Here is a 21,671-nt window from a genome sequence, read left to right on the forward strand (position 1 = left end):
GATCTAATGCTCATCACAGAGAAAAGAGCAACGAGGCAACAGCGTGCGTATTTGCACCGGCCGTCAATATCTTTGAAATGCTGCAATAACTGAAGCAAATTGCCATTTATAGCTCAAAGTCACAAAATAGAGAACTGAAAAGACACAATCGTTATCGCACATTAACGACTATTCGTCAGTTTTTCAGTTTCAAATTAAAGCCTAGTTTGCATTTCCGGATGTGTTTCCTCGTTGCCAGGCACATGGCTACAAGGCTATCATATCGAAGCACATGCAAATGGAACCGTACCTCCTTCCTTGGTGCTGCGGCAAACCTATCGAGGTGCGTTCAAAGCGCCACCTTCTCCACGGAAGGCACAGGGCCGGTCATTTACTCCCGCACGCAGAAAAGCGTAGCTGATTCCGAACGCGCAGAGGTTCAGCTCAGTCGCCTGGCTGTAATTGGCGGTGGCAACATCGCTGAAGCTATAGTCACGGGTGTGCTTAAAACAGAGCTCATTCCCAGCTCTAAGATCGTCGTGTCCGATCCCAACCCGACCATGCGAGACAAGTTCGCCAAGCTCAACGTGGAGACGCACGCGCGCAACAGCACGGCAGTCACAAATGCGGACGTAATATTACTGGCAGTCAAGCCACAGATGATTGACGACGTACGTCAATAGCTGACTCCTTTGATTCGCCATTGTTTCGATATTTTGATTGATGATGCGGAAAATCACAGGTGCTGCAGGCTGTGAAAGTGGCAATGGATCGAAATGCTTTGGTCATTTCTGTGATGGCAGGACCTACCATTAAGCTGCTGCAGAAGTATTTAGGGCAGGACAGTCGTATTGTCCGTGCCATGCCAAACACGCCAGCAATGATAGGTGAAGGCGCGACGGTGTGGGCGATGTCGTCAGAAGTCACAAGTGCACAGCACGAATTGACCAAGCAAATTCTTGGGTCGTTTGGCATTGAGGTCTGGTTTACATTTATCAGTTATTGTTTATGCAAATATATTAAAAAAAAACGTTTTTTTCAAATTGTATCGTAGGTGTTCATTGACGATGAAAAAGCACTCGACATGGCCACAGCGCTTTCGGGATCTGGACCAGCGTATTTCTTTCTTGTCGCTGAGGCGATGATCGACACGGGTGTCCACATGGGTTTTTCTCGTCCTGTGGCGACGGTATTAAGCTGAAAAATTGTCGCTGCATTCACACCTCATGCTTTCTTTTTTGATGAATGTTATGCAGAAATTGGTGCAACAAACAATGCTAGGATCTGCGCTTTACATGCAGTCGGAAAACGTACACCCCGTCGAGTTGCGGAATAAAATTACAAGCCCAGGCGGAACCACCGCTGCTGGCCTCTACCGCGCTGAAAAGAATGGATTTCGTGCCGTCATCGCTGACTCGATCTGGGCCGCCTATGAGCGCTGCCACGAGCTCGGCTTGCCTGAACCGGTGCAGCGCCAGCGTCCACGCTCGTAAGAATGAGACAACAGATGCTATGCATTTGGTATTTACAAATAGCATAATTTGGAGTTTACTTTTCCAAAACTAATATTGCAAACTTTAAAGCAGTTCTGCAATACTTGCTGAACATCAAGTTGTTAAGCGTTAATGTGGCCCAATTTTACGTTATGGGTAAAATACCTTTTTTTCTATTCGAAGTGGGTGTAACGGAGCACTGCCGACTTGTAATGCTTCTATACAAGGCCACTTCGCACTGCTTCAGTGCGAGTGGTGCCGCACGTCACTTTACGTACACTATTGCGTGCAGAGTTAAACTATCTTTAGAACACTTGCTTTATAAAGGGTTAAAAGATGGGGGCTGCTATATGGACACTCCCCTTCTGCTGCTTGGACACCCCTTACCCATAAATACGTATTAGCTTGGCTGACGTATACCTAATAAATTTCTGCTGCGCGCACCACACCCCCTCCCTCAATGGATATTCTGTGAATGCCGACATGGTATAAATGCTACCGCCTCACACACCACCCAAAACAACACACGAGAGAGTTAAACCATGGCTACCGCCTCACACTCCACCCAAAACAACACGACAGAGTTAAACCATGGCGTGGTCAAAAGGTGCTCTCTATATTCAACAATTTCCCTCTATACTTTTGTGGTTTCGCTTGCATATATTTCCCAGCGGTGGTCAATGTCTGGCCAAACCGAATCAGCCTTCAACTTCAACGCCTGGTAGTGGAGGCTGTGATACCAGTACGATACTTTCTCCGCTTGGTAAGGCGTGCAGTGAAACGGTAGGGTTGTAACGCTTGCCTCTTTTCCATAAAACACGACAGCGCGTTAGTATGTGTTTGCAATGACGGCACCCATCTCTGGCATAATTAGCCAAAATGCCCGGTGACAGGGGCCAGCAAGCCAAGCGAGAGTGGTAAGGTGATGGTCTACCAGTCCTTTCTCCAGGTAATAGCACTCGTAAAATGGCTTGCTTACAATGAGTTCTTTGGCCAATTCCTTCCTAATGGCTGGCCAATTAAACTCAGAACGTCCTGGTGCCACTGCAATGGCACGGAAACCACAGTTACCGTCTCCATCGACATCCAGTGCTACTTCGGAATTTGCTTCTATGTAGGCTTTTGCTGCAGCGGTTTTTCCTTGTCGATTTGAGATTTCATTAGTCGACTCTGCATCAAGCTTAAATGATGATAGGTCTTTTAGCCTCGAGTGGTGAATGTAGCCTGGCAGAAAGATGCTACTTTCACATACTTAAGCGCAAGTTCATCCTCTGAAGCACTCTCAATGTCAATCCCCAAACTTTTAGTCTTGATGTCCTTCCCGTTGCTAGCAAAGGACATGTGGTTTGATAATGGCCTTGCCCCTTGTAGTGACCGCATTTTCGTTTTTTCTTCGCTCTTCTTTTTCGCAATGCTCGAAATGTGATGGGTCACGCTTTGTTGATGACGAGTTTTTTTATTTTAGGTCGCCCACGAGTACGGACAACATCTGGATTATTCATATTGGTCATTGTTGGTTAGGAATGCCGACGATAAGATGTGACATTCGTGCAACGACATTACACGACATTACCGACACTATAAAGGGGATCTTAAGATCCGCTACACACCTTACAACTTTCCACTCAGTTAACGGCTGCTGGCCACGATCTGATGCGCCAGTTATTCAATAGGTTATGCTACCAGTAAAATTAAGATAGCACTGTAGCTCCATTTGAGAATGCGTTTTTCTTTGCTCCGGTCGAATTGATATCCAATCGATCGAGTGGTGCCTCACGTCACTTCAGGTACACTACTACGTACAGAGGAAGGCTCTCTTCAAGAAGCTTGCTTTAAAGAGTGTTAATTAAAAACTGTATTAATATAATTAAGTTCTTCTCGTCAACGTGACGATGAACCATAGGGTATCATCTCAAGCACAGAAACTTGCCATAGTGACCCTGCCAGTTTAGCAGGTCAATAAAACTATGCCTTATGATCGACCCCTCGGCGGTATCATAGGCGAGTTTGATGCTAAAAGCATGAGCGAGGCTGGCTCACGTGATGCGTCAGCACGGTGCCTACGCGCCCCATTACATTGACGATGTACTCGTGCATAGTAAGGCCGAGGAAGGGCTGAGCGCAATAGAGTCGCACAAGCGTCATTTAGAAGCTGTGTTGCAGACTTTGAAGGACGCCCAATTGTACGTCACTACGAAGTTGTTGCCGCGTTTCATTGGGCGGGATGAAAGTAGTCCTTTCATAGAAGTGCGTAGCGCAGCCTTCTGGCGTGAATCTATCTCCTGTAACGGGTTTTGGTTGAGCTTATGATCTCATCAAGACTTTGTTCCTGCTGTATGCTCTGCGGAGGCAGCGTTATTAGTAATCTCCAGTGCTTATGAAAGTCTGAAGCTTGTAGGATCGTTCTTTTGCAATATCTGCAATACCTTATGCTGGCAAGGTAGTCCCATAGTCCCCATAAAATCTCCTTTACATTCGGTATTGTTGCTTGGATCAATTGCCAGTTGATACTGACTATGCACAATATACAACACATGTGCTTAAATACAGCGGACTACATTGCTCCAAAATGGAGCTTTCAGCCCAAGAGGAACCTGAAGCCGCTCAAGACTAACTTATCGGCTAATTTCCCGTCTTTGGGCATCTCCTGCAAGAACAATCTTCCCATATACCTCATCCAGGTCAAGAGTTGAAGTGGCTATCCATTGATTAATGAAGGCGTGACTACCTTCGACTCGCGAAGTGACTGCATGTCCGAAATAACGAATGTTCTTTGTCCATGAAACAACAAAACGCTCTTTCTGGTTGTTCAGCCAGTTTTCTCTAGATAGTTTGCAACTTGGAGAGGCACACTTGACCGAAGTGATGCTAGTTTGCTAATATGATCATGTTCAGTGTGTGCCTTACAAAGTGTCATTTATTTGTCCCAAAATTCATTGTATTCATTCTCTGCTTTGATATGCTTTTTAATGTTTGCTTGGACATTCTTGGTAATTTGCCAAATGGAAATCAATACAGCAGCATTGGGAAAGGTACTTGTTATTCCTGCGATGGCGCAAGCTCCTAATCAACCACAACAGCAAGATATTCTCATATAACAATGAACGAAAGCAACTTTGAAAACTGTTGAAGGGCCCAAGCGTAATCAGGTACTGATTCTTCCTACAGAAAAACAAACGCCAGTGATATTGTCTGATTTGTTGACGTAACTCCAACGATGTGCAACAGTAGCATTTTATACTTATACGTTTTATAAATGAAATCCAAAATAAAAACCGCATTTTTAGAGAAGTCAGCAGCGACGGAAATATCAGTCTTTGGCGCGACGAACAGGCAGTGCAAAAAAATCCACCACTATCATTAGTGAGAAGCCTATGGAAGATGTCATCTTCATGAAATCGGGCCAGGGGTGCCTCGATCGGACGACGACCGTTTAATGCTAAATTTCTCCCTTTGAGCTTTGCATTGTAAATGTCTTTGCTGATTAGGTTGCACTCTGGATCATTCTGACGTAGCGTTGCCAGAACAACACGCGGCGTGGCTCCGGCCTTCGTCATTTTAATTACTTGACGTCGTTGTTGCGGCCGTATTACTCGGTTAGCAGCATACGCAGAGGGGTCTTCAGCAGGGTCATGACCAATATGCTCATCATTAACAATGTCTCAGTTCCATGTAACATTGTTCTTGTGGATCTTTCACAGCATAGTTCCTTGCCATTCACAGCCAGTTTTCAAGGTAGACGTGCGACGAATTTAGCCCCCTGAACCCTCATGTTCCCTGACGTGTACGCACTTCAGCCACACTTTTCGAACTTCCGTGCCAGCTTTATTCGTTTTTGAACGACCACGATTGATGCTAAATCCATTTTAAATGGCATATGATTTTACAACTTTTTCTGCTTCGTCGAGAGAGCGATACGTAGTGGCGTGCAGAATATCCATTGAGGGAGGGGTGTGTGGTGCGCGCAGCATGAATTTATTAGGTATACGTCAGCCAATCAAATATAGGTTTATGAATAAGGGGTATCCAAGCAGCAGAAGGGGGGGTGTCCATATAGCAGCCCTCTAAAAGTAAATGTATTAAATAAAATAAAGTTCTTCTGTTTCTATCTTTTTAATACTAACTTAATTATACAATATACAAAACATGTAACAAAGTCTAATCTGCCTCTCTCTTTGCGCGTGTAATGGGGCACACATCGGTTGGAGAACCGTTGTTGTGGTACATTTACTTTATGGGCAAAATACCTTTTTATTCAATTTTAAATAGTTAAATTGATAAAATCCCATTTATTATGGGTACAAGTGTGGTCAATTTTAAATAGATTTTGACCGCCAGATATCAGTCTGGCGGTCTTAATCTATTTAAAATTAGCCAGGGTAAGTTTTTATCTAATTTCATGATATTCAGTTCCGCTTTTGATCTTAAAGCGTCTAGTGCCTGCCTAAGGCTTGCGCATTGACCTGTGAGAGATAAACGCCTATTTTAGGTACGAACTCTCGGGCACTAGTTGCTACTTGGTTCTACGAGTCCCTGAATCCCTTAAACTTGGATTCATTAAGCTTTAATAGTTGTACGACTTTCGAGTTGAAAAACCCATTAGTTCTATACAACTTAAAGAGTCTCTGAGTCTAAAAGTCTTCCTCTGACTTTGGGAGCGTGGCAGCTCTGCTACACACGCCCTACTTCACACACCCTAGCACAGCTAAGAAGCGGTTTGCCCGACATCTCGCACGTGCAGTGAGGTTTTGTGGTGGGCGCCTTAGCGGCCTCACCAACTCACTAAGTACTTTCATTTATGTATTGCGGTGTCCCGTTACATAAGTAACACCTCCTATAAGAGGAATAATAACTATTATTCGCTACGAGACGAAATTAAAAAAGAAATACACAATTATTATCTATATTATACTTGTGTTCTTTATTTGTTTCCTGTCTAATTGCATCAATATTATTTCATTTGGACACATTGAAACAGTTTAAGTCAATCCAAATATTATTTATATTAATATTGACTTAAACAGTATTAACAAAATAATCGAGCAAATGTCTAACTGCATCAATATTATTTAATTTGGACATATTGGAACTATTTAAGTCAATATTTATATTATCTGTATTAATATTGACTTAAATTGTTTCAATATTAATAATGACTTAAAATAGTTTTAAAATTTCCAAATTAAATGATTTTGATACAACTAGACTTAAGCTCAATTGATTGGTCAATTTAAGTCTAAATCAACCCCGCCAATCGTTATAAGACACGATTGTGCGGTGCGCAAGGAGGCGCCATACTTAGTTAGATATAATATATTAGGTTCAGTAGTACATAGAAGATCGTTACGGAGAATACTAAATATATTAATACTTCCCTTAATCTTTTCGCTATTTTAAGCCTTGGCCTAATCGTGAAAACGGCGAGTCACGTGTCTACTTTGGTATCATCGCATTCGCTCATTGTTGTGACGTGAATTTTATGAAAGCTTATTAGCTCATCGACTCCACAGTGTGGTGTGACGTGATGTTTTCGAAATAATGAAAGCGTATGGATCATATTTAGAATGCAGTGCGGTCGAAAAAACGGTAGAAGTTGTGATTCATGAAAATAATTATGAAATTTCTTGCGGCGTTCCCAAATAGTCTAGGCGGTAGGATGCGTGGTTTGACCCACGCGACCCGGGTTCGAGTGCCGGTTCGGGAATTTTGCAAGCTGACTTTATTCCTTTCGGTTCAACAATGACGTTTGGCAGCGTGAAAACGGCGAGTCACATGTCTTCTTTGATATCATTGTATCCGCTCATTGTTGTGACGTGAATCCCGGTTTGGGAATTCTGTAGTTTAAATGAATTTTGCAAGCTTGACTTTATTCCTTTTTTTCAGACAATGACGTTTGCCAGCTTAAAGCTAAGTCCTCTTAGCTTTATAGAAACTTTCCTCTGTACCTTTGTGTACGTGAAGTTACAAGGTAGCTAACCTTCACTGTAATCAGTGTAAGGTCAACTAGTACTCACCAGTAATAGTGAAAGGTGCCTCGTTAACCTGGTAGCACTTTGTGGTCCGTTCAGCGACCTACGCTCGTTCCACCCAACATAGACATGTTGTATGAAGAAGGAGGGAGTTTTTCAGCCCCTCAAGAAGAATATTACGCGACGCGTGGGGAATTTACTCAAATGAGTGACCTTGAATAAAAAACGATCGAGCGAATGAGTTCGGTCGTATGCAGGCCAGCCGTTGGTGCTATGCTGTTCAGTCCGGGCAGAGATGAACAGCATGCGGCCATTGCCGAGTTCATTCAACACGAACTCGACGGGGCCCAAGAGAAAGAGGCCTTGATTATACAGCAAGGCTCTCAACACACAGAGGTGTCAAGAGAACAGGGTGCTCAGCAGTTGGAACTGTTGAGACAGCAGCATGTATATGCTGCTAATGGGTCGACGCTTCCGCGTCGACTCGAAAGCTTCAAGATAGAAATATCTAAGTTTAAGGCAGTCGAGGGCGACCCTCTTTTGAGATGGTTCGTCGAACTAGACGATGCCATAGAAGCTTGTCGTATCAGTGATGATGCGACGAAAGTGAAATTTGGCATGTCCAACTTAGCCGGACGTGCCAGATCTTGGGGCTCAAGCTCCACGACCCATTAGTCTTTAGGTCGTAAGAGGTCTTTAAGACCCGGCTCAATCAAGTATTTGAGCCACCACGTGCTGAATTAGGGCAAGGGTGACATGCACGCTTAAGCCCAACATACACGATACCTGGTCAATTGTATTGTTATTCATTAGATTGATGAACAAACACAGGTAAGTGTGTTAACTAAAGGTCTTGCAGACGGACCTGTTAAGACGCACGTCGCTCAACCAAGTGATCTCTATGGCGGAACATGGCAACTTTAGCCTGAACAGGCTTTTCTCCACTCGGGTGCATATCGTCCACCGAGACGACAAGAAAACGGACTTCCAGAACCCATGGATATCTCGTATGTAGAGAGCAAAAAAAACTCGCGCTTCAAGTTACAAAAATGTAATCGTTGTCAAAAGACAGTCCACTACGCCTATGAGTACAATGCCCCAAGGTCGTGCCTAAGAGCACTGAGCGAAAAGACCGACCTCTCGCTAGGAACAGGGGAGGACGCGGATCTGACGCTGTTGCGAAATCGCAACGGCGAGGCGGATCGTAAGAAAATGGTCGGGGTCAGTAGGTGCGGAGCGGCCACACTGATCCAGCAACATCAAAAGAATTTACAGGCCTTTGGACGAAAGTTGCTCCTCACACACAACCATTGTGTGTAACTGCCCCATAGGATGAGATTAACCTCATCACCTAGAAAATAAAAGTGTCAAAAAGGTTGCCACTAAAGTCCCTAGTCGATTATGGGGCGTCGAACAAATCTATTCGATGCAAATCGCTAGAAGATCGCAGACCTAAATTAATTGAGCGTGATATCCCTTTAACGAGGGTGATAGTGCGCCTTGCAAGAGGCGCATCTATAACCGCAAAGAAACGCGCAGTTGGTATCCAATATACGTTAAAGGGTAAAGAGTATGAAAATTATTCCATCGTACAAGATTTGGATGACAAATTTGATGTCATCCTTGGATTACCATGGCTCGGAAAGAACGAGCCATCTATAAATTGGCAGCATTAAGTCGTGACTATGCTTGTCTCCTGTTCATCAGATAGAAACTGATGAACGTCTTGGAAGTCCACAAGCGTGTGGATGTCCTACGAGTGAGTGCGATGGCCTCACTTGTGGGTCGTTGTTTCATGACTGCACGAGACCTCAGTGTGATTGTGGAGTTAGATCCCGACGGCTTGCACAAGTACAGGCACCGTCAAAGGTCCACTATTGTGACGTGGACATAGTTACCGACGGCTGTGTTCAAGCACAGGCAGCGTCAAATTTCGACCACTCGAATAAGTTGAGTGGTACGAAACAAGGATGATTGCTTGAAAAGCAACACCCAAGCGCCCGTCTATAAGAGCAGTGCGAAAGTCCTAGATCGACTGGAGAGTCGATCGTAGAGGATCTCGCTGTTGTAGCGCAACCACAACTAGAGGCAGTTGGAGAGGATACTCCCCAAAACGTTTGTGTGGGAATAAGTACCCAGAATCTGTGGTCAAAGGTTCCCAGGTACCTTCGGAGATAGTTCCAAAAAGGATATTCAGACATTAAAATTCATAGTAAACAATGGATCAAGTGTAGGCGCTTCGACGCTTATACACTTGATCTAATACCGCATCCGAAGATAACTTCGGAGATGACTCAATTGCCAACGCTTGAAACGAAGCGGCTCTTGCGCGATCTTCATAGTGGCAAAGTCAAGCAGATTTGCGTACTTGTCACACATGACAACAACGTGGCCGATATTCGGTCGGTAATAGTATTTCCTGAGAACGAACGGATCCTGAGTAGCTCATCGATGGACGAAAGTGTCCTTGATGTGAAGACTCGGATTGAACGTTTTACGTTTCAATTCTGGGAATCTTTGAAGACAAATCCTCTATATAAAGATTTAACAGAATTTAAGGATGTCTTTCCTAATTTAGTACCTGCGAGTTGCCTAAGGATAAAGGCACTCATACACGAAATCGACCTAATCCCAGGTTCGTATACTGTGTCATGAAGCAACGGCCGTTGCCTCATGAACAAGTATATCGATCAACAAATTCTTTGCCGATCGTTTAGAAGCGGGTCATGTGAGGGAATCATCTCCCCCACATAGCTATCCGATGTTCTGTGTGTGTAAAGCATTAGGAGGAAGGCAGTGTGCATGTACTGAATAAATTGAACGCTGCAACGATACGGCTCAAACGCCGATACCACGAAAAGACGTAATCATTGATGGTATGTCAAAGAGCATTTTCGTTTCGTCAATGGATGTGATGGTTGGATTGTATCAAATCCTTATGCGTGAACAAGATATCTCGTTCACAGCATAGGCACCCCCTATGCTATGAGAGTGGCCAGTCATGCCAAAGGGACTTAGTAATGCCCCTGCGACATTTATCAGATGTGTAACCAATCTGTTGAGATCGGTGGGGGAGTTCGCACCAAGTTATTTTGATGATGTCTTCGTCCATAGCAGAGCCATGAATGGAAAGTCGGACGTTGAAGTACATCGTACCCACGCCGAAAGATTCGTACACTTATGCGTAAGCACAAGTTGTATGCAAATCTCAAGAAGTGTATATTCGATGCAAGCGAAATACCACTTCTTGTGTACATTGTGGGTAAACACGGTGTGCGCCCGGATCCGGAAAATATCAAGGCGATTGCCGATTGGCCTGAGCCAGTCGATGTAAAGGGACTTCGAAATTTCCTCGGCTCAGCAGCGTATACTCACGCAATTATGCCGAAATGACAGTACATTTTTCTACTTTACTGAAGAAAAATGCTAAGTAGTCATGGAATGCTGATTGTCAGCCTTTTTTAGGGTATCAGGCAAACTTGATGCAGTGACCAATCCTGGTGATTGCGGACCAAGACCGACCTTCTCATGTGGTCTGTGACGCAGCGACTTTGCAATCGGCTGTGCGTTTATGCAATACAATACAGACGGCGCAGAGCGCGTCGTCTGTTATCAATCGCGCCAACTTCAAGCAGCTGAACGGACCTATCCAGTGGATGACAAGAAATTCCTTACCACGAAAACACACTGGCTAAGTTTAGGGTCTATCGCTTGGGAGATGGACCGTTTAGTGTATATAGGGACCACGCGTCTTTACGCGCGGCCGTAAACAGTCCACACCTCTCGCAAAGAATGGCGAGATGGTTGTCTTTCTTCGCAGAGTAAAACTTCTCCGTGGGTTATAAACCAGAACGACTTTACGTCGTCACTGGTGCCCTTTCGCGCCAACTCGATTTTGAGCCGGCTGCGCAAGCGATCAGTGAGCATAAGGCCACTGTTGCAACAATAAGTGTTCCGTCTTTAACAATACCCGACGACGTTAGAAGAGCTTATTAAGAAGATAAGGCTCTTAAAGGGTTGATAGATTACCTTAAGAATCCATCCCAGCAATCCTTAGAAGAATTGTCGAAGTTGGATCGATCCTCAACAGATCGATACACGAACGCAATGAGTCAATGTATTAAGTATTTTTTTGCTGGCGCCACCCAAAACGATTTGCGTTTACGCATCATGTATGAGTGCCACGATGCACCAATAAGTGGGCATCGTGGACGTGAGAAAACCTATATCACCATAAGTCGCGACTTCTACTGGCCTGCTTGCAAAATTTGCCAACGGGTGAAGTCCAGTGCTTCATATCGGGCTCCGTTACAACCTCTGCCTGTTCCGGCAGAGTGTTGGCAGTCCGTATCTATGGACTTTGTCTTCGGATTCCCGAAGACCTCACAAGAATAATGGTTTTCTTGTTTTTGTTGATAGTTTTAGCAAGATGGTTCATCTTGCTGTCGTCCCGGAGTCGACCACAGCCAAAGGCTGTGCTCGTGTCTTGATTGACACGATATTCCGACTCCATGGGTTATCCCGCGAACCGGTCTCAGATCGAGACCCTAAATTCACGGCAGAATTTTTGGCAAAATATGTTCAAATCACTTGGAACAGTTGAAAATGTCAACACCTGGACATCCTGAACAGATGGTCAGAAGGAGCGTGCAAAGCCGTATCCTCGGAGAAATACTTCGCAGATACGTCCACCTTCTTAGAGTTGGAGCGAGTTCTTGTCGATGGTAGAATTTGCCATCAACAGTCCCAGTGCATGCTTCTACAAAGCATACACCATTGTTTCGAGAATGGCTTACGCCACCTAAGTATACCCACCCACCTTGTTTGAGGGTGGCTCTTATTCAAAAAGGTAGGGACCCGCCCGAGCACAGAATTTTCTAGCAGCATTACGAGGCTTCTTCTGATTCCAGATTACAGCGGAACGGTCTAGGGCATCAGCCAAAGCCTTATGGTCTCGGAACCGAGTATGATTCTCATGAACCAGACGATCCACGCTTTCCTCCAAGGAAGAGATCTTCGGACGAGCTGTCACCGGCTCTTTTTGAAGGGATTGATATGTCTATTCGTTCGCCAGTTGATCAGTCGCAACCTGCGCACAATTTATCAATTCGTCACGAGAAACGTTTCCAACCGTCACCGCTAACTCGCGGCGACGGAACCGCTCGTGATCAATGTCCTTCCTCAAATAAATAAAGGGTGTGATCCAAATCACGATGTCCTTTTGGGTTCGTCAGACGAGGCGAACCCGATTTTTCCTCCCGCTCCACATCCATTGACGGATTCGAGTGGTGAGAAGCGTTTTGACGAGACCCATCCTCCTCGACAGATGGTCCATCGGAGAACGAGCGCTTCCCGCGCTCGTAAAAGGCTTCGAGGTTCTCAATCCCTTGACGCATCTCGTAAGAGATGAGCGTCCTCCAATGAGGATCTTTAAGAGAATATGCTTCCTTAGGGGGGCATGACCTACACCCTTAAAATAGCATGGACATGAGTTTTCCCACGAAAGACAAATTATCCCTGCCTATCTAGATATTTAGTGCAACTTATAGCGTGCACCGACTACGGTCCGTTTTTCGAACCGTTCACAGAAAGCATTTAGCTTGTCAAGCCAAACCTCACGGCCTATGTTCTTCACATTCTGTACAAAGGCTGCTCAAGCTTGGAATAAAGGCTTGACATCCTTTGCCCGCTTACAAAAGTACAACCGATGCCGGAAAAGGTATTCGATGAAAAATTTCGTTCATCCTCACCACGCTTATGAAGCCTGGATGAGTCGAATAACGGAATATGATATCGATCGTTGGTCATATTAGACGAACAAATTAGGCATCCCTTAGTAGGCAACCAAGGCCTCTTCTCAGGAGCAAACCGCAACGTATTGCGGTCCCTTCCCTGTTGGTTCATGCTGATTGTAATGTGAATTTGGCCCTTGGAGCGATTCCTAGAGACACTCCATTCCTGGTGATGCAAACAAGCACAACCAGGCAGCACTCTTCCCTTCCCGACCAATAAGTTCCTGTTGACGCATACTTACGTCACCAGAGTGATCATCTTCCACGGGGGGACTCGCCCGAGCACAGCCATTTCATCGTATTCAATTAAGTGGTGTTATAATGACCACTCTATCCAATGACAGTCAGACTGATTTTCGTTTAAGGGGGGCTACGGGGTGTATCGTCACATGAAATAACACTTAAAAGTTGTTAATTAATATATTATCTAAAAGGTAGATAATATTTAGACAAATTACTTTACATGGTAATATTCTGATTCATTGGTAGATATAGACCATGATATCTACTTTCTCCACGGTCCAGTCAGCGCTGGACGCGCGCAAAGAGAGAGACAGATAAGACTTTATTACATGTTTTGTATTAATTTATAATTAAGTTAGTATTAAATAGATAGAAACGGAAGAGCTAACTAATATAAAATACAGTTTTATATAAACCTCTTCAAAGCAAGTATTTTAAAGAGAGTTTTACTCTGCACATACTAGTATACGTGAAATGACGTGAGGCACCGCTCACACTGAGGCAGTGCGAAGTGGACTTGTACTGAAGCAGTACAAGTCAGTAGTGCCCCGTTACATTTTCTCTTTTCGAAGCCTTGGTCTAGACCCTCAAAGCTAAGTTGTAACTGGGCACTACGACTTGTACTGCTTCAGTACAAGTCCACTTCGCACTGCTTCAGTTGCGAGTGGTGCCTTACGTTACTTCACGTACACTAGTACGTGCAGAGGAAGACTTTTTTAAGACAAGTAATTTAAAGAGGGTTAAATGAAAACTGTATTAATATAATTAAGTTTCTTCTCTTTCTATCTGTTAATGTAAGCTAACTATAAACTAATACTAAACATTCAATTAAAATCTTATCTGTCTCTCTCTCTTTGTTTACGTTTACAGCTGATTAGTCTGCGGATAAATAGATATAACGGCTTATACCTATTTATGGATAATATTTCCGAGCATTACTATATAAAGTAATATTCTCCAAATATTATCTACCTTCTAGATAATATATTAATTAACAACCTTAATTTTTAATTTCTTGTAACGATACACCCCGTTACATCACCCCTCCCTTAAACGACAATCACTGTGACTGTCATTGGATGGAGTGGTCACTATGTGACCACTTAATTTAAAAATATTGTTGATTGATCAGAACCATCATTTTAAATTCCATCGCATGAAGAATAAATCCATGCGGGATGCTGGTAGTGCGGAGCCTTCGGCTGCGGTTCATGCAGCCGCGAGTGACGCACTAATGTCTCTTGAGGCAGACGTTCCGTCTGCCGTAGTATCTTCTTCTCGCGCAACACTAGATGTTGCGGGTGCACGTGGTTGTTCATCACGTGAATACGACCCCTCTTTAGAGGTCGACTACGAATGCGAATTGGACTCGGATAGAGATCCACGGTTTACGGCGGAGTTCTGGCAATCCGTGTTCCGAGAGATCGGAACACGGCTGACTATGTCAACATCCGGTCACCCAGAAACGGATGGTCAAACAGAACGCGTAAATCGCGTCCTCGAAGAGATACTTCGAGGTTACGTCCAATCGTATCCGAGTTGGAGCGAGTTTTTACCGATGGTCGAATTCGCCATCAATAATTCGGTGCATGCGTCTACAACGCATACACCGTTCTTCGTGAATGGCTTATGCCATCCTCGCGTCCGTGTTGTGTTGACAACACGAAGAGAGTAAACGGGGATGTCTATTCCCTTTCTTCGCCCTGGGCAAGGGCTCGTATCTCTATTGAGATGCGGGATGCGATTGACGTTTTGCAATCGATTTACATGCGCCAGGGGCGCGTGTTTTTTCGATGGATCTTCTGACCCATCGGATGGGTCTCGTCATACTGACCGACAAGGCCTTCAACATCAACAACTAGCTCGGAACGAGGCTCCCAGCTGTCATGTGAAGGTGGATAACCGCGCCAGCGAACAAGATAACTCGTACGCTGCCCCTTCACATCACGGTGGTTTACGTTGCGTTCCACAAGAAAACGTTGCCCATCGCGGGAATCCACCAATGCTTGTGGTGGAGGAGAAAAAAATTGATTCGACCTACGTGTCGGATCAAGAGTGGACGATCGACAAACTCGACCACTACCTCCATGTATTGGAGGAGGGTCTCGAACACGAGCGCGGTAAGCGTCACTTGTTGGACAGGCGGTGCACGCTCCAGTATCGAACGGTTGGAAGACCCTATGAAAAGTGCGTACTCAATGTGGAGTACGAACGGAAGTATCACGCTCTTCGTGACGAGCTGTCGTCAGCTCATCGGGATTTTGAGGAACTTCGAATTCGACAAGAGAACCTCCAGACTCAACATGAGGGTCTGGTCGTGATCACAAGAATCTTTTGAAGATTCTTGAAAAGGATGGTCAGATCCGGCCGCGGAAGAAACCGCGTACTAATGGTACGGGTGGAGCCGACCAACGGAAAACGTAGGATGCGTTTGCATCCTACGTGGCAATTCTATTGTGTACGCATTGCCTCTGCGATGCAGTACACGGAAAGGTCCAATGAACTTGGGTAGTAGTTTACTACCCACATTAGTGACTACATGTTAAGGTTAGTTTACCGTAGACAGTAGTACTAGACCATTAATTTTAAATGAAAGAACATTTGCTCTTCAATGTTTGTCTGCATTCCGTTTCTGACGGTCCACTACGTTAGCAATGGAATCCTGAACGAAACGGATTATTGATTCTCGAGTTAGCAGAAATTCTTCTGCTGACTCATTTGTTTTGTCTCTTTCAGTGCGCTTTGTGCGCACTGCCATGAGATCTTTCTCGTCTTCGATGTCGATTGTTTCGACATCGACATCACTCGCGTCGTTGTTAACTTGACGCGTGATGAGCATGAGCCAGAAGTGGTTTTGCTCGTACAGGGATCCCCCCCCGTGAGGCATGGAAGTCCTGCCTCACGAGACGACGGATGCAGTTTGAATCTTGCACCGGTTGGAGTTAGTCTCTCAAACTCAATGCAAATCGTGTTTAGTTTTGAAGTCTCATCTTTGATGTCGATTGCTTCGACATCGACATCATTCGCGTCGTTGGAAACTTCGACGCGTGGTGAGCATGAGCCAGAAATGGCTTTGCTTGTGCGAGTCCACCCCTCCCCTTAAACAAGAGAATCCCTCTAATTGGTGGGTATGCGTGGATGGCGTAAGTCATTCACGATGAACGGTGTATGCTTTGTAGACGCATGCACCGAATTATTGATGGCGGATTCGACCATCGGACGTAACCTCGAAGTATAGCTTCGAGGACGCGATTTGAGCATTCTGTCTGACCATCTGTCTCTGGATGATCAGAAGTTGACATAGCAAGCCGTGTTCCGATTTCTCGGAACACGGATTGCCAAAACTCCGCCGTAAATCGTGGATCTCTATCCGAGACCAGCCATGGAGTTTGAATACCGTGTCGATAAAGACACGGTATTAGCGTCCAATGTCTTTGACATTGCGAATGAAGGCGCTCCAGGCTTGCATAAGCGAGGCTTTATCTCGCTTATTGTTGCCAGTGTACCATCGATGCTTGAAATAAGCATTGAGATGAAAATCTTTCTCAGCGCGAAAGTTCTTCGCACTGGGATCAAGGCCAAGTGGCTTTGTCGCAATAAATAAGGGATATTTATTGTGAGGAGTAGTCCCTCTAAACAAGCTATTGATTAGCCGTTCGGGCAAAAGCCACGGCTTCTTTTCAGGGGCGAGATGAGACATTTTATTGTCTTCACTCCCCTGAGTGGTACCCACTGAAGCAGGGGTGCCACCAGAATTTTTATTACGATGGCTTGCCAGTGTATATTCATGGCAAGGATTCCTTCGCATGCACCGGGTAATTGCGTTCAGCTGGTTGCAGCTGACGTGATTGGTAACAGACGAAGCGCTCCGCGCCGTATGTATTGTATTGCATTGACGCACAGCTGATTGCGAAATCGCTGGCGTCATAGACCGCATGGAATGGTCTTCCTTGATCTGCAATCGCCCATGTTGGCGATTGCATCAAGCTTTGCTTGATACCTTCGAAGGAACGCTGAAAATCAGCGCGTCATAACCATTTCTCGCCTTTTTTTAAAGACGAGAGAGATGAACTGACATCTCGGCATAATTGCGTGAGTACTTGTGCAAGTACGCCGCTAGCCCAAGGAGCTTTCTAAGTCCCTTGACATCGACTGGAACCGGCCAGTCGTTGATTGCCTTGATCTTTTCGGGGTCAGGGCGCACGCCGTGTTTACTAACGATGCACCCAAGAAGTGGCATTTCGCTTGCAGCGAATATCCACTTCTTGAGATTTGCGTACAACTTAAGCGTTCGCATAAGTGTAAGAACCTGACGAACGTGAGTTTTATGAACTTCCACGTCCGTCTTTCCGTCCATGGCCCGGCTATGGACGAATACATCGTCAAAATAACTCGATGCGAATTCTCGCACCGGTCTCAACAGATTCGTTACGCATCTGTTAAATGTTGCAGGGGCGTTACTGTGCCCCTGTGGCATTATTAGCCATTCCAAGAGCATCCCAGTGGGAGTGCTCACTGCTGTGTACGGAACAGCCCATTCACGCATAAGGATTTAATAAAACCTATCCATCAGATCCATAGACGAAAAGATGGTAGTCTTAGACATACCATCGATGATTACGTCTATTCTAGGTATCGGCGTTTGAGCCGGTACTGTTGAGCATGCCGTTTATAGAATGCGTGCACTATCCGCCACCCTCCTGTGGCCTTTTTCACACAGAAGGTTGGAGAGCTATGTGGGGGGGTTGACTCCCTTACATGGCCCGCTTTCAATCGATCGATAAATAATTTAGCGATGGCGAGTACTTTTTCACGAGGCAGTGGCCACTGCTTCATGACACAGTACATCGAGCCCGGTTTGAGCTCGATCTCATGTCGAGTGCCTTTATCCTTTGGAAACTCGCATGGAACTGCTACAGGGAACTTCCCTGAATTTAATTAAATCCTTGTATGAAGGATTTGTCTTAAGTGACTCCCAGGATTGACTAGTTTACCTCTCAATCCGAGTCTTCACATCAAGGATACTTTCGTCCATCGATGAGCTGCTGAGAACCCGTTCGTTCTCTGCAAAAATTACCGCTGACTGAATATCGGTTACGTATTTGTCCTCTATGACTAATACGCAGATCTGCTTGATTCTACCACTGCGCAGATCTCTCAGGAACCGCTTGGGTTCTAAAGTTGGTAATTGAGTTATCTCCGAAGTTAACTTCGGAGGCGCATACAGATCAAGCGTATAAGCGCCTACACTTGATCCATCATTACCCAAGACATTCAATTTCTCGGTTTTTCCTGGGATATATCCACATGCTGCCGAGGATCAACCCCTCGGGATGCTGAAGTCTAGCCACTACAGCATTAACTATTTGAAGAGATTTCTCCTCAAGTACGTGGGGACTTATTCCCTCAACGTCTTCCGACTGTGATTGCGCTATCACAGTCGAGTCCTCTACGGTCGACTCTATACTCGACCTAGGATCATCGTGTTGTCCATTTCAAACAACCGGTATCTTCCTTGAATGTTGCCCGCTAGGCGAACATTCATGTCTTAATCCACTCGACTTATTCGAGTGGTGGACCTTCAGCGCAGCCTGTGCATTCGCACGCCGCCGGCAGCTGACTCCACAGTGTAATTAGTCATCGCACTGTGATCTTGTGCAGTCTTACTAACAACAGTATCACAAGTGAGGCCATCGCACTCACTCGTAGTACATCCACACGCTTGTAAACGCTACAAGACTTCATCAAATGGCCGTCTGATGAACAAGTGCCCGGCATCTCTACGGATCAATGCTGCCAGCTGATTCTTGGCTCATAATTTTTGAGCAAGGTAAATCTAGGATGACGTCAAATTTCTCATCGAAATTTCAGTACGATGAAATCATCACCATGCTCTGAATTGTTTAACGTGTAGTAAAATTTCACTACGCGTTCATCACTGTTTTTGATGCGCCTGTCGCTAGACGCACCGTCATCCTCGTTGGAGGGATGTCGAGCTCAAAAATATTTGAGCCTACCACCCTCTAGCAACTGGCGACGAATAAAGGTATTCGGCGCCTCACAGTCCACTAGGGCACTAAGTGACAAGTCAATTGTCACTTTAACTGCAAGGAGATGAGGAACTTCTCATCGCCAGGTGCAGAGACACATAATGACTGTGTGTCTGGAGCAAATTCGTCAAGAGATTTGCAAATTCTCTTGAGGTTGCTGGATTTCTAGGGCGTTACGCCCTTAGTGACCCCGACCGTATTTTGGCGGTCTGCCTCGCCGTTGCGATTTCGCAACAGCGTCGGACCCGCGACCGTTGCCGTTTTTGGCATTCGGTCCATAAGTACGTTCAGTACCATCGGTACTGGTCGTGGGGCACTACACTCATGAGCTTGTGTCCTAACTTTTGGCAGCGATTGCATCTCTGCAATCGCTTATTGTTCGAATAGCGAGGTCTCTCGCTTTCGACATAAGAGAGGCCCAAAGGTTCTGGACCTCCAAGCTCGTGTCGTCTTGGAGGACGATATGATGACGAACTAGGTTGAGCCTGTCTTAAGCTAAAGTCCTCCTGTTCCGCAACGGATATTGCTTCTTCACGCGTATCCAGTTCCAAGCGGAACAGGTGGGTCTTCACGGGACCATCTGTAAGACCTTGCAGGAACACCGTAATCAACGTGTGTTTATGAACTGGGTTGTTCGTGATACACCTCGCTAAGAGTCGTATGTGCTGGGCATAAGCGTGAACATCACGCTTACCTCGCTCTAGTTTCAGAAGCTCTCAACTAAGCCCTAGGCGGTTCAAACGTCTGTTTGAGCCGGGCTTTAAGAGCCTCTAGCGACCCAAAGACATATGGGTCGCGCAACTTAAGGCCCAGTACCCTCTCCTTATGGCTCATGTAAACGTTAACGTTAATTTGGCCCTTGGAGCGATCCCTAGAATCACTCCTTGTCTGGTGATGCGAACTAGCACCACCAGCTGCGCTCATCCTTTCGCGCTTTTTTGTCACGACCTGCCAAATTTGATTGAGCAAATGCGGCTTGCATTTTCTTGTCGATTATGTGACGAGCCCTTATGGCATCGTCCAACTCGACAAGCCATATTAAGAGGGAGTCTTCTTCGACTCTCCTATAGTTAGAGATGTCAATCTGTTGCTGAGAAAAGTTGTGTTGAGTGGTGAATTTTTGCATTTTCGGCCGATTTTGGCCGGCCTCTTAAAAAAAATTGGAATCGTCGTGTGTAGGCCGTATTTTTGACTTTCTTGTATACAATGTATCTGAAGAAAAGGTGTATTTTGATACGTTTTACAACAATGGTTTCTAGGTTTCGGGACGACGCGTGTGTCCCATCCCAGGTACAGGTGTGGCAACCTCAACAGTTCTGCCCGTTAAGAGCCTTGCTGATTAAGCAAAGCTACTTTTTCCTTCGCCTCGTTAAGTTCATGTTGTATGAACTCGGCGATGGCTGAATGGAGGGCACCGTCCCAACCGGACAGCATGGAAAAAATGGATTCATTCATTACGGTTGAACTCATTCGTTCGACCGCACTCCTTTCTATGTCACTTAGAAGGAGTAGCTATCACGCGAACATGATGCGAATTTCCATTATCATCTGACATGTCCATGTGAGATGATAGAATTGTGGTCCTTGAACGGACTACGAAGGGCTACCAGGTGTAACGGGGCACTGCCGACTTGTACTGCTTCAGTACAAGTCCACTTCGCACTGCCTCAGTGCGAGTGGTGCCTTTCGTCACTTCACGTACGCTAGTACGTGCAGAGGAAGACTCTCTTTAAAACGCTTGCTTTAAAGAGGGTTTATTTAAAAACTGCAGTAATATAATTAAGTTCTTCTTGTCTATCTACTTAATACTAACGTAAATTTTATTATAAACTAATACAAAACATGTCATAAAGTCTTATCTGTCTCTATCATTGGGCGGGGCCGCGGAGCAAGTAGACATAATGGCATAAATTTAAGAAGAATGGATAAGCTTTCCGAATAATACTATATAAAGTAATATTTTCCTAATATTGTCTACCTATTAGATAATATAGTAAATAACAATGTTTAAGTGTTGCTTTTCCTGTAAGGATTCGTCCCGTTTGATCTAAAGACGATTTTAAAGGAGTAACTGTTGGTTTTAGATGCAGTGGAATGACCCATACAGTGTAATATTTTAGATGACTTTTTATATAATACAGATTG

The 21,671-nt window shown here is 45.1% G+C and overlaps 1 protein-coding gene across 1 annotated transcript; it reads left to right on the top strand.

Annotated features, from left to right (window-relative positions):
* Positions 1–242: 242 nt before the first annotated feature.
* CCR75_005274 (uncharacterized protein) lies at positions 243–1,645 on the top strand (the record flags this gene model as incomplete). Its single annotated transcript, XM_067963356.1, has 4 exons — positions 243–650; positions 722–958; positions 1,034–1,168; positions 1,236–1,645. The coding sequence occupies 4 exons, from the start codon at positions 243–245 to the stop codon at positions 1,470–1,472; spliced, it is 1,017 nt and encodes a 338-aa protein (XP_067818080.1). The 3' UTR covers positions 1,473–1,645.
* Between the last annotated feature and the right edge of the window lie 20,026 nt (positions 1,646–21,671).

Source organism: Bremia lactucae, linkage group LG6 (genome assembly GCF_004359215.1).
Source record: "Bremia lactucae strain SF5 linkage group LG6, whole genome shotgun sequence".
Lineage (NCBI taxonomy): Eukaryota > Oomycota > Peronosporomycetes > Peronosporales > Peronosporaceae > Bremia > Bremia lactucae.